The sequence below is a fragment of the Tigriopus californicus genome, chromosome 8 (assembly GCF_007210705.1).
Source record: "Tigriopus californicus strain San Diego chromosome 8, Tcal_SD_v2.1, whole genome shotgun sequence".
Lineage (NCBI taxonomy): Eukaryota > Metazoa > Arthropoda > Copepoda > Harpacticoida > Harpacticidae > Tigriopus > Tigriopus californicus.
In genome coordinates this window covers 11,741,786-11,759,437 of record NC_081447.1, presented here as the reverse complement: position 1 = coordinate 11,759,437, position 17,652 = coordinate 11,741,786, and the positions used below count along the sequence as shown (strand labels likewise).

General features: G+C 39.1%; 2 protein-coding genes across 3 annotated transcripts in view; one reads left to right on the top strand and one right to left on the bottom strand.

Moving 5' to 3' along the window:
* LOC131885355 (uncharacterized) overlaps positions 1-840 on the bottom strand; it is an 11,205-nt gene extending 10,365 nt beyond the window's left edge. The window contains exon 1 of one of the 2 annotated variants that reach the window (XM_059233383.1): positions 819-840. The gene's annotated coding sequence lies outside the window, so the exon portion shown is untranslated. Of the gene's footprint in view, positions 1-663 lie in introns of both variants that reach the window. The other variant, XM_059233382.1, reaches the window with a different exon arrangement.
* Positions 7-12,424, top strand: LOC131885359 (uncharacterized). Its single transcript, XM_059233387.1, has 14 exons — positions 7-108; positions 375-409; positions 493-598; positions 673-737; positions 807-824; positions 895-967; positions 1,482-1,497; positions 1,815-1,855; positions 1,952-2,056; positions 5,262-5,382; positions 5,430-5,551; positions 9,332-9,414; positions 9,874-9,985; positions 12,195-12,424. The coding sequence occupies exons 8-14, from the start codon at positions 1,846-1,848 to the stop codon at positions 12,296-12,298; spliced, it is 657 nt and encodes a 218-aa protein (XP_059089370.1). The 5' UTR covers positions 7-108; positions 375-409; positions 493-598; positions 673-737; positions 807-824; positions 895-967; positions 1,482-1,497; positions 1,815-1,845; the 3' UTR covers positions 12,299-12,424.
* Positions 12,425-17,652: the final 5,228 nt, after the last annotated feature.

The following is a 17,652-nucleotide window of genomic DNA, read 5'->3' as shown; positions in this document are numbered from 1 at the left end:
GTGCTTTAAATGTTTTAGGTTCGTTCACCTACACGTTGCTGGTTCTTATTTTCTCAATTTGTGGATCATTGTCCAAAAACGAAACCAATAATAATTCGAGGCAGAAAAGTACGGTGCAACATATTCTAATCATAATAGTGTGCCTTTTCCCCCCATTGACTTTCTAGTCTCGAAGATTATGTTATTTTTTGCTCATGTCAATTTTTTTATTGTTTTCTCTTACAACTGTCAAATGCACCAACAGACACGCATCATGGTAGAGCAGATGTTCCGCTCCTTCCATGAGTTTTTTCGGCAATCTTTCCCTTCCACCAACCCTTTTGTATTAAGATCAAACGACATCAACAACAGCACTTATTTGTGTTCCCTTTTAGGACTTTTTAGTCTTTTCAACATCGTCACATTCACGGTAAGGCACACGTAGGACTGGTCCAGTATGTGATACAGTTTTTTGCACGTTTAATCTTTTCTGCGCTTCTTCCTCCGTTTTAGAATGACGCCTGCATTACAACTGGAGCGGGGAACCTGGGTGGAACATGCTTTACTTCCAGTGAGTGCAATGCCAAAGGCGGATCTGCGTCCGGGAATTGCGCTGCAGGTGACCTTCATATCAAGATATTCAATTTGATCCTTGCCCACACGGTAGAGTTATTTATTACTTACTATTTTTAGGATTTGGCGTGTGTTGTCTTTTTAGTGTGAGTGGGGCTTGCAATGCTGCCCAAACGGTTTCACAGGTGAGAATTTGAGTGATGTGCCTTGATTCTAATTGATTGTTAATTTTTTTTGCCTTGATCGTGTTTTAGAATTGCACTTACATCAGGGTGAGATGAATGATTCAGATTGTTTGTTCATGGTAATAATTCTTCAAAACAATTCGGGATCAAATTTCAGAACAACGGTTTTCCCTCTCCTGACTCCACTGTGAGCGAAACATGCACCTACAACTTTAACAGGATTCGTGACAGTAAGAGCATCCAGACTATTTTCACTAAAATGGCTGCTCAGAAACAAATATCCAAGATCCATTTACTTATGCTAGAAGACCAACTTGTTTTATTCTTCATTTTTGCTTGCACATTTCTAGACTCTTCTTCAATGCAGAACAATTGGCGAGTGCAGGCATATGAAAAATTGCAAAAGTAGTTTTTGCAGAAAGGTTAAAAACATTATTCGTTGGGTTTGATGATAAATGCAAAACTGTCCATGTGATGCATTCCGTAGAATCAATAATGTTCATAGCCCCAACAAAGTACAAATTTGTTGTTCAACTTACAAATACGTAAATCTGTATTTTTTTTTCTCGAAATAGTAACCTCGCCAAAACGGGATGGAATTAGAAATGAAAACATACAGTAAATTGGAACCTTTCTTATAGCTGGTGGTCAGAGTTGGCTGAAATCCCTCAGTTATTGGGACCACTCTCTCGTTTGACTTTTGTAATCTCATTTGTCTTCTAAACAAAATCGTTATCATTTTAGATCTGTGCCAAATTCGGTAAGCCATCCATTGTATTAAAAAGAAGGATCAAAACCTTCATCCTGACGCTATTTTTGTTGTTTAAATATCAGTTTCTATGTGGTTTCATAAAACTCTCGTCATTGCCATATGTGACCGAACATCATTTGGAATACAAGTGGATCTTTTTGCATGGCAAAGCATTTTTTCCCAATTTGAAACATATCCCTACTTTTGCCCATCATTCCTTGGGTGATTAACATGAAAAATCCGTTAATAGGCTTTTCCGTCGATTTGGACGATCCTCTCAATTAGAACTAACTTTTTGTCTACCTATGTGTCTTATTTCTATTTAGGTTGGACTTTGACTCGCTGATTACTCAAGACATGACCAATGGTAGGTATTAAATCCACTTTACACATTACTAATGTACGTACGAGTACGTATTGATGGACAATGCCTAACAATCAATCTCTACTTTCGTTCTTGCAGGGGCTTGCGGAACGACGGCGGATGCCGTGAGAGTGTCCAGCCCTTTCTCCTCGTCAGCAAATGCGTTTCCGCCTACCATTTGTGGAACTTTAACGGGGCAACATAGTAAGTGAATGAATCGATATCAAGGGAAGGTTAATGTGTCATATTGGTTGGATCAGACAAAAACTTGCAACTTAAATTTGGTAAGGGAACTATTTAATAATCAGTTTTGGACCCAAGCAAACGTACAAAGGTGCATTCAAATAGCTGTAACTAATAATGTATGTGCCTTGCCACTTTTGGCGTACGGGGCAGTGGGCGGTGTGATGGACTTTCCTAATCTGTCTAAAACTTTAGTTCCCTTCATTGTCCTAATAAGAGCGGTTACCATCCGTTTATGAGCTAAAGACAGCTCTTATGGACGATATAAGTAAAGAAGTTTTTTTTTCATATCTTGAAGAAGATTGATTACAAAATCTACAGAAACATATTGATCCGGTTCTAAAGTAACAATAAATCCTCAAAATCAAATCCTCTTTACATCAATTCCTAACAAGAATTAAGTTACGGAAGCCCAAGAGGCGCGTTTCAACTACTTTTTCAATAAAATGCTTTTATATAAAGGCCAGTTTTTTTACTGTTATTTAAACATGAAGAAAACCAAAATAAAGGGTTTCGCTTGATGTGTGTTTGTTTCCATTAATTAAGAATTGAAATTCGCTTAAAATATGTTTGAAATCGCAAATCGCAAAAAAAAACAAGCATTTCACAAAATGCAACTCATTTTCACTTACTTATCTTGCACCTTTCTGTACAGATACGGCATTTCATATAATTTTTAGACAGCAAACCGCGGGTCACTCATAAGACCTATTTCAAACTAGCACCTTGTATTTCAGTTTTTTGTTGTTTCACCTCAATGAAAAGTAGGTTTTGTGTTAATGAACTTGAGGATTGTATTGTGATCGCCAGATAAGATTCGGAAAAAGAATTCTGAAATATGATAAGGCATTATTGCAACATGTTTTGCAATTTGCTATTGAAATTGACATGTGAAGAACTTGGAAAGAAATATCTTTTTTAAGACCAATGATAAATAAAACAAGGTTAAAGGCACGAAATAATTTTTGACACATAAAACATTTTTTTTACACAAAATTAACAATAAGCCTGTTAAAACTCAAAAATGAAGGTATGACACTAATTGAACAAATGACCAAAGTTTCCGAGCTATTTTATTGCTTCACAATCTTTGAAATCAGAAGCCCTCAAGATTGTCCCCTGGATTAGATCCCCCATTGAACCTTGCGAAAGAAACGTGTGTAGGACCATGTTCTGTAAAATACCCACTAGATGGCAGTAGCCCTGAGGTCGATGACCAAATTCAGACAGGAATCATCAAGTAGGTTGTGGGACCACAGAATCTCCAGTTTTTTAAAGTTGTGATTACAATACTTTTGTTCTAGGGGACCCATACGACATTTTCCACTCATTTTGAGATGACTGCGTTAATTGTGGCAAAAAGTACTGAACATTTCAATACCCTACAAGTTATCTTGACGATCCGTCGAGAGCGGAAATGCGAGGTTATTTCCGCAAATGCGCCTAGAAACATTCCTTTTAAGGGAAATGATGTATTGTATGAGTTCGGTCGGAAATAAGGGGCAAAAGAAAACTTAAACATGCAATGGAAATTTCAAAGCACAGAGGATTGCGATTATCTTTGCCAAATGAATTAGCCTAATTGAACCGTCCTTCAAGGTCTTTTGGCGCCAGCAGTCATATTGTCAAAGAAAATCCAACAAATAGGTTAGGTGTGCAGAAACCTAGCAAAGGAGACTTCAGAGGAAAAAAGGGCTTTACTTCTTACTTGCCACTTTGTACTTAATTTGGTAATAAAACTTTGATAAGTTATTTATCAGTTATGTTACATTCAAGTCTTTCCATGAGTTTCAGATCAGTAAACATATGCTTTCAGCTCTATTTTGCTCAAGAACGGGAATAAGAGAGTAAAAAACTACATCTATTCATATGGCCTGTATACCTTAGGCAAAGAGTTGTGAAGAAAACTTTACTTGGATAGTTCAAGCCAATCCAGGAAGATGTCTACAGATGTTCGAGTTTATTTGCCTATAAAGTTACTATCTTAGCTCGTTTCTTGCCACCTTTGGGGTGATTACATGATTTGCTCGGCCTGAACCTTTTACTGTTTTCTTCCTTCTTTGATAGGTTCTTAGCACAGGACCCGGGAAATAATAACTTCACATTTCCGCTTTCAATGTATTGGCAAGGAAATTGTTGAATCACTCAAACTTGTAGCCAATCCAAAAGTTCGTAACTTTTTTGCCACAATCAACGCAGTTATCTCAAAATGAGTGGAAAATGTCGTATGGGGGTCCCTTAGCAACAAACAGAAACTAGTTTTGCAATCGTATTTTGATAAAATCGGAGATTCAGTGGTCCCAAAAGCCACTTCATGAATCCTGTCTGAACTTGGTCGTCGACCATTGGGGTACTGCCATCTAGAGGTTATTTTCCTGAACTTAATCCTACACCTGTTTCTTCTCGAGGTTCATCAATGCAGTAAACCATACAGATTTTAGGTAAAATTTGGTCACTCTTGGTGTTTATTCGAGGTATTTGTAAGGGGGAAGAGACCTGGGCTAAGTCATTCGCTTAAAGTGTTTATTGCCATACATCTTCAAGCATTTTCATGATTTTTGTCCTTATCCAATTTTAGGGTCAATTGTATTTACTTTAGAGGCTCAACACATTTTTGAGCCCTCCATAATCCAGGCTAGTCAAAACAATGAATTACTCTCTTCTTTTATAGGTTCCTTCATTGTTTTATCTAGCTTCAAAAAAAAAATCTTCCATTTTTGTGATATTGAAAATCGATATGAATTCTTTGGGAAATTAAATTAACATATAACCAGGACATTTTAGGGCCAAAAAACCGATGAAATTTTGACCACCAAATCCCATGTAAATAAGTAGCCGTGAAATAGATTATATCAAAAATCATGTAACTAAGTGTACTCCTAATTTACATTGAGTAGGTTTTTGAAAATTTTATTTTTTTAATTGTTTTTCGGTATGTAAGGTTTTTATGTGGGCTAGAATTCCATAAAGCAATAAAATCAATTTTGTTACCTTTGAGTTTTTGAGATAGCAAAATGCCAAGATGTGTTTGGGAATTTCCCTGGAAACTTGATAGGGCTTTTTGAACACCGTGATGAAGTATGTGCAGGACGCAACAATTTTGTGAAACTACCTTCTTTTCCTAATTTCCCCGAAAAGGTTACCTATCAATTTTTGCTCTGTTTAGTGTATTTCGAGACTGGCGATTCTGGAATTGCGGGTGCATTGACCATTGCGAAAGGATCAGGGACAGGGAATCGAAACTACCAAATCAAAGTGACGTACCTAACGTGTGATAATTTAGCCAGGTAAGAACGAGTTTGCTGTACGGCCAAGGCAGATGTACGCTTTACAGGGCCCCTGCTGGATGCACCCAATACTTCACCGGCTTGAGTGGAAATTTTCAATCCTATAACTTCCCAGGCGGTCAACTTTTACAAGCCATGAACTACAACAACTGTTTCCGTCAAGAAGAAGGTATGGCACTACATAGGTTTCTAGACACTGGATGTCGGACGACCGACCACTTGGTTGGCTAAACAGTACATTCAACCGGTTTGTGACCAATTCCCAGGAGACCATCCATCGTACTGCTTTCCCAGCCGAGTGGTTGGTCGTCCGACATCCAGAGGCTTGAAATCTTTGGACATTTTCACAACAAATATGGTGAGAGCGTCAGTAAGGGGTTTCTTAGCTCTGTAAGGAAGCTTCCTGTAAAAAGACGCCCCAGAGTTGATTGCCTCCCATACAAGATTTTGTTGTTTCAAAGTTCTTGAATTTTACTGCAACATATTTTTGGCCTTCGTTTCGTAGCCGATGGCAATGCGGTTTGTACCTATTTATTTTGATATCTCCCACAGTTGCAATGTCCTGGCGCTAGTTTTTGTTCAAAAGGTAAACAAGGTAATAAACGATTTGTCACCAAATACTACTGATGGGAATATACGAGACAAACCAAATTGTGAATGGATTCAAACAATTAAAAACGGAACAAGCAAATCGGAAAGGGGAATTGGAGAAAGAGTTTAAATTCTTGAGGTTTTTTTTTGACTGACACACAAAGTAATCTTGTCATTTGTGAGTTAGAAAATAAATCACAGCATTATATTGCAGCTCGGAAACTAATTCAGATCATTTTTGTGCTTTGCTTCACTTCTTATGTACTCCATCCGCATTAAGTTTGTTGAGGTACTATTTCCTCTCAAATGGAAATACCTTTTTGAAAAATGTTATGAGAAAAGTACAAGGGTGTCTGAAATTCATCAAACCGCGTAGATAAAAGTTGCCCCAAAAAGACACAGGGCAAGATAAAAGAATCTTATGAAAGGATAAAGCCAGTTGCTAAAAGCTCACGAAACTCACAAAAACCGAGCAACGAACAAAAAGCAGAGGTTGCTTGAAAACTAATGTTTTCTTCCGTCGATTTCTTTCCTTTTTAAATTTTTTTCTCTTTTTTTCCAATTCACTAACCCCAAAAACTCATGTTTTGAATGCAATTGATCTTTTTTTTATAACTTAGGAACAACAAAATAATAAAATATCAACATAACAAGTTCACCATTAAAGTCATGTTGATTTAGCAACAATGGAATTACTTGAAAATAGATCAATTTTTTTCAAACAAGGTAATGTCCTAAAATATCAATCAAATTAGCAAACAAACATAATTGAGAGACTTCAGCATTATGACTGTGTAGACGTTATATACCTAGACTTCGTTAAGGCGTTTGACAAAGTAGACCATGCTTTACTGCTCAGCTATTTCACTGACATAGGTATTCGTGGGATTGTTCGAGTATGGCTCAGAGACTTTCTGAGGGGTCGCACCCAAAACGTCAAAGTTGACGGAGTACTGGGACACATGCAAAATGTAGCTTCTGGTGTGCCCCAGGGATCAATCCTTGGGCCTTTATTATTTATCATTTTTATTTCACCCTTTCAAAGATTAACCCTTCAATCATCAATCTCGTCTTATGCTGATGACACAAAGTTAGTTTGGTAAAAATTCAATAGCAAACAAGAGTTACAAAATGATTTAATCGGGTCTTTGATGGGTACACGGACACAAAATGAAACTGAACGGTGGGAAGTTTAAGGCCATGTTTTTTTATCCCAAAAATATAGGCACGCCATCTTATCTAGATGACTGTCATGACCCGATAGAGGTGGTCGACTCTATTAAAGATCTCAGTATAATCATTTGAAAACCAAGGAAAAATTGACGATCATATCCAGACTAAAGTGTCTAAGGCATTTCAAACTTGCGGATGGATGTACAGAACTTTCAAATCCAAAGATACGTTTAAGATGAAGACTCTTTACAAATGTATAGTTAAGCTGCACCTGGAGTATGCTTCCCCATGTGGGCCCGGATGACCTCAGCAGGGCTAAATAAGATTGAAAAAGTGCAACAGAGCTTTACAAGAAACATTGCTGGTGTAGGCGACCGAAGTTATTGGGAGAAACTGCAGCCCCTTGAATTGTATGGCATTCAACGAAGATACGAGCGATATCTTACTCTTTACATATTCAAGTGTCTCCACGGTCTTTGCCCCAATCCAGGCCTTTAACACTCCCAGAGTCACAGAAGAGGCATTACTTGTGCCGTTCGACATAAGGCGAGTTTGTTGGGCAATAAACTCTTAAAGAGCCTAAAGGCGTCTTCCCCTTTGAATAGAGCCCCTACACTATGCAACCTTTTACCCATACCTCCCTGACAATTTTACGTAGTGGATAAACCCTTGCTTAGTTTTAAGCGAGACTTGGACCGTTTCCTCCAAACGATACCTAACCAGCCCTACGTTGAGGCATGCCTCAAAGCGGCAGGTACAAATTCGTTAGTAGATGAAGTTAAGGCTTGCTGGGAACATCCCTCCATTGGGATGTTCATACACATGGCAGGCCGAGCGAGAGAGCTGCTATCTGACTTCGTAACAAACAAAACAAACAAACATTAGATGAAGTTTTTTATAAAACATGACTTGACTTGCTGGGAAATCATTCCCCAGCATCGGCTAAAAACCGTAAATAGAAAGCGCAAAAATAAAAGTACCAAGGAAAAGGTCAATTTGAGCACATTAGCACCAAATACTGGCAAATGTATTTTTTCTTTACTTTGGAGACACGTCAAAGCTTCCAAAATTCGGATACATTTGAGGAACAGGTACTGTTTTTGAAGTGCTTGGAATTACATCAGGTGTAAGGAGGTTCGAAAATTGATGTAGACACCCATCTTGCGTTTTTCGAAGTCAGATGACACCTCTCTCGCTCGGCCTACCAAGGAGAACATGTGGGCAAAAAATAATAAGTCTCAGAAGCCTTAATGTCCCACTCTGACGACATGACGGCCTCCGTTGAAAGAAACGGCAATGCGAGCCATGTCTGGGATTGGAAAACAAAGGTTTGCTCAATTTTGAAGTGCTTGTCCTCCAATTGGTGGGTGGCAATTCGAAAGCTTAGTTTATGCTCGTTTTCGGTAATCTCGGACCCTCGCGTGTTTTTCAACCTTTGCTATGTGCCTTGGAGATTGCAAAACTTCACAGAAAACGTGTCAAAGCCTTTGGGATTCAAGTTTACGAGGATCTTGACGACAAGATGCATTTCGTTTCTATTACTTCTTTCGTCAAGCAGAGCTTTGCCATTCTTTTCGTTAGAGTGCGAATTTTCCCCTATCATTCTTATCACCAATTTTACTCAAAGGAGTGCTATGAATGGAACTCCAAAAAGAGTAAGAAGAGCAGAAACAACATCACTCGACTTTGAATCAAAAGAAACCATAATGTTGCCTATTTGGTATGTGTCGAATGCAATTCGTTTATGGAATACTTACCCGGAACATTAAAGAAATTGCTCCAGATGGATCTTCATTGGAGAGTGGCCTATTAGATCCCCTACAACATTAAATAAGCTCTAGCCATGGGTTATAAAGACGTGTAAACTATTTCTTTGTGAATACAGAAATAATACACGTTCAAATAGCGTCATTCACTCCCCCCTGACCCTCAGTTGAGGAGACATGGATGATAAAGGCGGAAACGATCTGTTCCAACAACAGGAGTTTAGGAGCTTTTTCAAGTTCAAAATGAGAACTGGCAAAGTTGATCAATTGTAAGTGACAGGTCAAGAGAACATGGCTTTTGTGAAAGATGCAAAAGAGTGCAATTTTTAGACGCGGGAGTTAGTCAAAGGCTCAAACTCTCCCCAAGATTTAGGTCTCATGCAAAGACAGAATCTAATTCTTGTTTTCTTTTTTGACAGGATATTGCCAACTTCAAGTCCGTGAGGCAGCTAGTACCATTCCCGACACCTTCCAACTGTCTGGAACCGATGAAACATCCGAAGTAAGTGGGGTTTCCTTCAATCAAAAGACTAACATTTTTCTGGAAGCTTAAGTGCGTCCTTTTTGTGCTCAATAGCTGTATCTGTTGTGTGGTAATTTTTTAGAGAAATGAAATTGGTTTGCTCATGGGATGGTGTAGTGGCCAAAGCAATCTTATGTTCCTGAGAGATCATGTCGAGGTATTGAATCGTAAACACATGAAAGTGAAGGCAAGAAAGCGCTCGTCTAGAGTCCGGGAAAAGTAGGGTTATTGTTCGTACCACGTAATTCCACTTGCCTACTGCAGATCTTCTGAGGAGTTAATTGCAACTCATTTTTTTTTTGAAGATTTGATTGCTATTGATTATACGTCGTTGAGTAAATCGACTGTCTTTGTAAACTATGGTTTGTCAGAACTACGACCAATTAGGATAACATCTGAATCGCAAAATCAATCAATTCATCGTCCATTATTCTTTAGACTACATGCACCACGCTAAGCTCCATCATCCTGACCACACCTAATGTTGGCACCTTCTGCGGCGGTAGCTTGAATCCTGTGGCTGGCAATATGATTCCTGCAGTGGTTACTTGTGAGTATATTTTTGTCCTCCTTGTGGGATGAAAACACCACTCTAAAAGCTGTTAATCTTCAAAAGTCAATCCTTAAAAGAGATAAAAAGAAATCAATTACGATTCCTATTAGCCGTTCCTGAGGCAAAGTGAGTAATTCGTTCTTTCGCCATTCATTCTCAAAAATGTAATGGTTGCTTCATTTTGTATTTTTCTAAAATTAATCTAAGAACTGTATTTTACATGACTAAAAAAGACAAATATTGAAATGTTGAATTGACATTGACATTGTCAGACAATTTTTCATGAATGCTTTATCAAACACAGTCTTCTTTTCCATTGGAGGGTGGATGCCAGGGTTTGAAGGATGATCCTCGTCCGCCAAGCGAAGTGGCATCACATGTGATCATCTTTTATACATTTTGCTGCAGCATGAAAAAGTCAGCACGACCACCAAGATTGAGCAAGACGACACATTGTTTTATACCCAATACAAGTGTTCAAAGCCCGAGGCATTAGAAAGAACCGTAACTAATTTCAGCTTGTTCGAACATTTTTTACCACCGTTGGTACAAAGTAGTGCTGATGCGAGTCCGGCAAAAGGTGGATTTGGGCAGGACCTTTGATTTTCGGTCCTTTTAACGGACTCGAGTCTTTTACTGGACTCAAGTCAAACAAAAAACTCGTCTTGTGCTTTTTTAAGCTAACCAGGCTAATGAAGTCCTCATTCAAGGTCTCCATCCTCATATGGTTAATTCATGACGAAGGAAAGTCCATTTTCTGACGGAACTTATTGAAAAAAGTAATGTTTGGTTTTGATGAGTCCGGACTTTTGTCTTTTCTAAAAGACTCGAGTTCATTCGATTTCTTCAAAATCTAGTAAAAGACTCGAGTTTACTTGGACTTGAGTCCGGACTCACTCCAACACTAGTACTTAGGTAATGATTCTGCATAATCAAAATTAGTCATGAGGCGAGTCCGGACTCGAATCAGAGTGCGTTCGAGTCTTTTACTCTATTTTGGAAAAATTGGCCGGACTCGAGTTTTTAGAAAGGGCTCGAGTCCGGACTCGTCAAAAGCAAAAAAATATGTTTTCTTTAAATCTCGCAAGACGAACCTTTTTGCTAGACCTGACTCTAAAAGACTCGAAAGAATGGTCCTTTTTCGTTTCGCATTCGTTTCCGGTTTTGTATTTTTCGGAAAATGCTTGAAGTATAGTGGCAAGGTCATTGCTATTGCATTGAACGGCTTGTTAATGCATGTGTGTCTGCTCATTAAATTCTAAGTTCATACAATTCCTAGTTTTATTGTTACAGAACATAAGTTTAAGCTTGTCCCGCCTATTCTTGGTCTTTGTACTTACAGGACATACAAACACTGGACTCTTGTATGAATCACAAATGTAAAAAAAAAACATACATCTCCCAATGATCACAAACCAAGAAGATAAATTTATCAACTCACCTTTAACAAATAATTATTTCAGCAGTACGTGGCACTGCATCGGTCCCGACACCATTGATAATGAAGTGAACCGAATTTTTCAACTTGGCTGACAAAAATTACAGATTTGTCAATTTGAACAATGCCAATGTTTTTTGGGCTAGTACCCTTCTTACGACTCAACACTCAACACTCCCGTAACTCCCTTACATCAATCATGGAACGGATAGTTATCAGTTCCATGCATCAATATACTCACTTCATTTCTCAATGAAATTTGCAGATAGTTCCTTATGATAGTTGACCGTTTTAATCGTGCCTTCCACGATTTTGTACCGTGCATCAGAGCCACTCTAGAGCTTGGCGATTCTAATTTGTAAGACTGCAGGTTTTTGCTCTGGCCATTTTGGCCCCGGTTATGGAAAAATTGGATCGTGTTCGGACTTGGTTAGCGAAAGTGTTGTTAGCCAAAGCATTTTCGTCGTCCCTCACCAGAGGGAAGCTCAAGGTTCACGAATGATTCATCAAAATTGGATATCATTAGTTGATAAATACATAAATTAAATTCTTTGGAGAAATTTGATTTGTGTAAATGAGCTAAAAAAGGGAAAATGAATTTACTAATTTCACTTATACAACATATTATGGCATATCTCGTTATACATCTGAAATGTTGCTGACATAAAAAGGTTAACTCTGCCAATAGTGATGTCTCATACTCCTATCAAAGGTATTCTTACCTTATCAGGTATCAAGTTAATGATCTGCATTATACTTTCTTTTCAGCTTCTCCCGGCACAAGTTTTCAAGTGGGCCTTCAGACTTTAACCACTGACCTCTCTGATCTCACAGGCTTCAACCTTGACTATAACCAGGTTCCATGTGCATGAAAATACAACATGGCATATCTTTAACTCCATACCTTAATATAATAGTGGATGTAAAAGACAGTTTTGTCATTTAGCCTAAAATTGTCTCATCATAAGTATAATCATTTTGTTGAAAATAAACGCAGTTCAAAAAAAAAAAAGCGAGTAATTTCAATGTGCCAATGTTTTACGATCTGCACTACCCTCAAGCACTTTGACAGTAACCAGGCTTTTTGGATTACTTTATTTATATTAAGGTCATCCCAGGATCAACAACTCCTTGTAAAATATTTTAGAACAAGTTGAAACAATACCTTACTTGAGATACCGTATTGGTAAAGTATCTGCCTCTCGATTTGCGAATCCCGGCTTTGCTTCCAACGAAAGAGTATTCCACAAATGGACAACTATCATGAAGAAAGTGCGCTCTCAACCAAATGCTTTGAAACATGTTCTCCTGAAAAGATCAGAGGTGTCTGCACGAGTCAGGATGGGCATTTTATTTTTGGACACTTCTGTCCACCACTGTTCAAAAATGTCCAAAAATAAGGGTGTCCAAATATGTCAAAAACTACAAAACTTTCAAGCCACAAATCTTGCAAAACATTTACTTGAATCTGATGTTTCATTTTTGAAACAGCTCATTGATGGTGTCAAAAAGGTGCCTAAAAACTCAGGATGGCCCAATGATCAGCTGGAGCAAACTCCAAGCTCGGGAAATGTTTGAGGTTAAAGAAATTGGATTGGCAATTTGAAAAACCTGGAGATTAACTGGCTAAATAGGGTGCAAAAAAGTAGCTAGTCTGGAAATTGTGTACCTAGACCTTCCCAAATCTTTTTCTGCTTTATAGATAAATGATGTAAGGGGTTTTGAGGAACTTAGTACGGCCTAAGTGATGGCTGCCGTTGCTGGCTGGTGAAGGCTAACCCTTATGGCCCAAGCAACTCTTTTAGCTTTATTTTCCAATGTGCCTTCAATTGTTTGGTGTGCCTTTTTATGTTTGGTGTGCTTCAAAACATCTTCCGTGGGCTTGGTTCGAGCGGATTACCTTTTTTCTTTTGGTTTGCCATTTTTTCACTTCGTGTGTCCATTTTTAATTCAGTGCGAATTTCTACAATTGGTTTGCTATAAATGCTTCTTTGTGTGCTCACTTTCATGTGCCACTTTCTACATATTTTGTGCTCCTTTTCATTTTTGGTTTGCTCGTAATATATTTACGTTCATGTGCGTGTGCCGATTTATTATTCTGCCAATTTCTATTTCACCCAAAGATGTTCCTGACCAAGATGTTACCATTGTAAATTTTGTAGAAGTTGATGTATTTCCCGCCCACCAATATCGTGTACATGAAAACAAGATCTTGGCCAATCTTGTTTTATCTTAAGCCATTATATTTGCCGTCGATTTCTGTTTATGCCATCTACTTCATTTTGTCTGAGTCAACTATCGTGTGCTAAAACTATTGTTCTCTAGTCTACTAAATCATCGTTTTATGTTATTGTGCATTTACACATAGGCCATGTTAACTAAAGATTTTTAGTTATAACTAGAGATCAGACTTAAAATTGATGTGCACGTAGAGGAGCAATACTGTATGATATCAATGCTATGTGGTTACCAGAGGCCGGTTCTTTGAATCGCGTCTTTTTGATGCACTAATTGCTAAATGGAGAAGTAGAGGTCTTAGTTTGTCATCTTCAAGGTTTTGATCTTGATCTGTCCATTGTGACAATATATGGGCCCCAGTACGATCCATATGATCAAGTATGTCCATGTGACGCCTAGTAATCTGTCAGATCATCAACGTCTCGAGATAGGGTCGACCATTACTCAAAAGCTTGCATGCTCTATAGTAAAACCGGCCAAAAAGATCGGTCTGGCTAAGTTAAGTTCTTAATTATAGAAAGGTTAGGGGAGCTCGATCTCACCTCAATGCTAGAAAAAAGGAATCATCCATAGATGTAGCCTTAGACAAAATGATTCTAGTTTTTGAGGACGTCTGTTCCACTCTAGCAATCTCTGAATGTGTCCCACAGGGCGGGGCACATTCTAAAATTCCGAAGTATAGGAAGAATTTGTTCAAAAAGAGTTGCAAACAAGCAAAAAGGCTCCAGAGCAATTTTAGTCCAGTAGTTTTGGCTAGCCTTTAAAGAAAATTGGAGTTGATCCAAGGTAGAATTAAGGCCTCCATTGAGACAGATCAGTTGAACAAGGAAAGTAGAGTTGTTCAAGAGGTGAGGTCGAACCCGAATGCGTTTTTTCTCTTATGCAAACTCTAAGAAAAAAAATGAAACACTCTGTTGGGCCTTTTGAGGTCGATGGGGAAGCCATAGACAATGTAGAGACTCTAGCTAATATGCTTGGAGATCAGTTCTCCAGTGTGTGTTTTCAACCCCACTGAGTTCAGAAGCAACAGCTCATTGCTCTCAAGATGAGTGTGTTGAGATTGACAAGGTCAGTCAAGTTGAGCGTTTTGATGATCTTGTAGTCACACTTCAAGATGCATTAGAGATATAAAGATTGAAAGGTAGTAAATAGACGAATTATAACCTTTCATTTTAATAGTACCGGGTATTACATTCCCTGTAGCGATTAGAAAAGCCCGTGAAAACCCAAACCAAAATAAATAAAATACAAAGTGGCAAGGAAGAAGTAAAGCCCTTTTTTGCTCTGGTGTCTCCTTTGCTAGGTTTCTGCACACCTAACCTATTTGTTGGATTTTCTTTGACAATATGACTGCTGGCGCCAAAAGATCTTAAAGGGAGGTTCAGTTAGGCTAATTTATTTGGCAAAGATAATCGCAATCCTGTGTGCTTTGAAACTTGCAAAGCTTTGAAGCAAGCAAAGAGGGAACATTCCTCTCCACCAGTTCTTGCTCATTATGATTGGAGCTTAACGCCAAAACTGCTCACCGACGCCTCACACCTCCATAGTTTGGGCTTTGCATTGCTTCAGGGGTATCCTGATGGGTGGCGAACGGGGCAAAGTGGGTCCAGATATTTGTCAGGTCCAGAGACCCGATATGCTACATGCAAGATTGAGCTGTTGGCAGTTCAATGGGCTGTACAAAAATGCAGGAAGTATCTTTTGGGACGAGATCACTTTGTGGTTGTAACAGATTGCGAACCTTTTTTGGGAATAGTGAAGGGCATTAATCTTCATGTCATTTAAAATCCGCGACTTCAATTCAACGAATTGTAGAGAAATTATCCCCATATGTGTTCACCATAGAATGGGTGAAGGGAAAGACCCACTATATCCCTGACGCCTTAAGCCGTGCGCCTGTTTGGCGACCAGAATTGGAATCCGAGATGGACGTGCGCGAGATTGTTGTCTCTCAAATCTCTGTAATAACTGAAGATGAATCTCCAGGAACTGTTCCTGGAACGGCCAATTTTTTAGCTAATGAGGCCGGTTGTGATCAATCGTATTCGGACCTTTACCAAGATGTGAGAACAAAGCGAACGCTAGAAAAATTTCAAAGAGATCACCCTGGACATTAATTTCGAAAAGAGTGGGATCGATTGAGTGCATATTCCAGTAGACTTGTTCTTCTTAATTTCACCAGGGTTGTTCTACCGTCTTCAGCCAGAAAGGAAATGCTAAAACGATTGCACCTTACTCATCACGTGCCATGTGCATGGAAGAAAGCAAATGTAACCCCAATCCATAAATCAGAGAACAAAGCAAACCCTAAAAATTACCGCCCAATCTCACTAACTAGCGCCATCGGCAAAATATTGGAAACCATCATCAAGAGACACATGTACGAATTTCTTGAAAAACGGAAAAACATCCCCGATAGCCAATACGGCTTCATGCCAGGAAGGAGCTGTACTACAAAACTGATTCAATTCTTCAAAGAAGTTATTAGTGCTCTTGATGAAAGAAACCTTGTAGACGTCATATATTTTGATTTTGAGAAAGCTTTCGACCTCGTTCCCCACCACCTCCTTCTCGATAAGCTTAAAACCCTCGGATTGCCACCTGGTATGCTCCAATGGCTTTCAGACTGATTAACAGGACGAAGTCAGAGGGTAGTAATCAATGGAGGCACTTCAGAATGGAGACCCGTAACAAGTGGAGTTGTCCAAGGTAGCGTTCTTGGACCCCTTCTTTTCTTGGCGTACATCTTAGACTTCCCAACCATATTCAGGACCCAACGCTTTGCAGACGATACGAAAATTGGTCGCTCAATTGCCTCCGAAACCGACACTGTCAAACTTAAAAAAGATATCGACCGTTTAACAGAGTGGGCAAGCGAGAACGAGATGAGGTTCAATGTCGGAAAGTCTCGAGTCAATCATCTTGGTTCAAAAAACAAGCAGCACACATACAAAATCCAGGGAAGAAGTCGCAAATCAGTATCGAGCCAAAAAGAACTCTCGTCAACCCGGGTTTTGGAGGCGTTCGTGTAAAGCTCCAAAATATTTTTGATGTTCTGGTTGCCAGAGACATCAGCGAATCAAAGGTGTCTTAACCATTACTGAGCGAAAAAGAGCCAACAGTTTCACTATCCTTGAATTCCAATGTCAATAATCTTGAATTATTAACAGTTCAATAAGTGAAAACTGGAGCATAATGGCTGGAATTGATCAACAGTAGCCCCTTTGAAACGATGGAGGATGAAAACCAATTAAAGGTTAGGCCTAAATCATCGCTTTATCCCCGTTTTTTTAACGAGATCAAAGCTTGCCGGGGTATAAGACGATAATTGGAAAGACCTCCAGTTGAATTGCGATCTCTATGATTCACCGTAACGGTGAAATTCCAGCAACGTCCAACACCACGTATTCAGGCTCACCGTGGAGTATAAGACAGTGCTCTATGATCAAACCTGTGACCGTTACACCTCACTAATGCCAAACAATGCTTAGTGCCTTGAGAATGAACATCCGATCTCGCCCTAACTATTTATCATACTGTGCGTGAATTAGGAAACCTTTCCAACGAAGTGAAAACAGTTTTTTACACGCTCGTACCTCTGAGTTAATTTTGGACGTTTCTCAGAATGAGCATCCGCTTACCACTTTAGTCAGTGAATTTTCATACTGGTTAACGTCCAATCCCCTAGCTCCGAGGTGCGAGTTTTAAAGAACAGGTCTTCATGCAATCCGGACAGCTTTACAGGGGTCAACAGTCATGTCTCTCCAACAACGATGTACTCCTATGGATGAAGGATTACACCTCTGTCGAAATTTCATGCCTACTAGAGTTCTTCTGGATTTGGAGATGTGAGAATCCCTTCTGAACAGTCATCTTCTAGTCCTTTGTCGATCTGGACTTAGAAACTCGCGAAAATTGCCCGGTGTAGTTCGTTTTTCCCCTCAACTTGATAAAGCTTTTGGACCACCACGTTTGTGTGCAGCGGGAT

Coding starts and splice junctions, on each gene's coding strand:
- LOC131885359 (XM_059233387.1), top strand. Junction 5,383..5,429: donor ACGTGTGATAATTTAGCCAG/GTAAGAACGAGT, acceptor TACGCTTTACAG/GGCCCCTGCTGGATGCACCC. Junction 9,415..9,873: donor GAACCGATGAAACATCCGAA/GTAAGTGGGGTT, acceptor ATTATTCTTTAG/ACTACATGCACCACGCTAAG.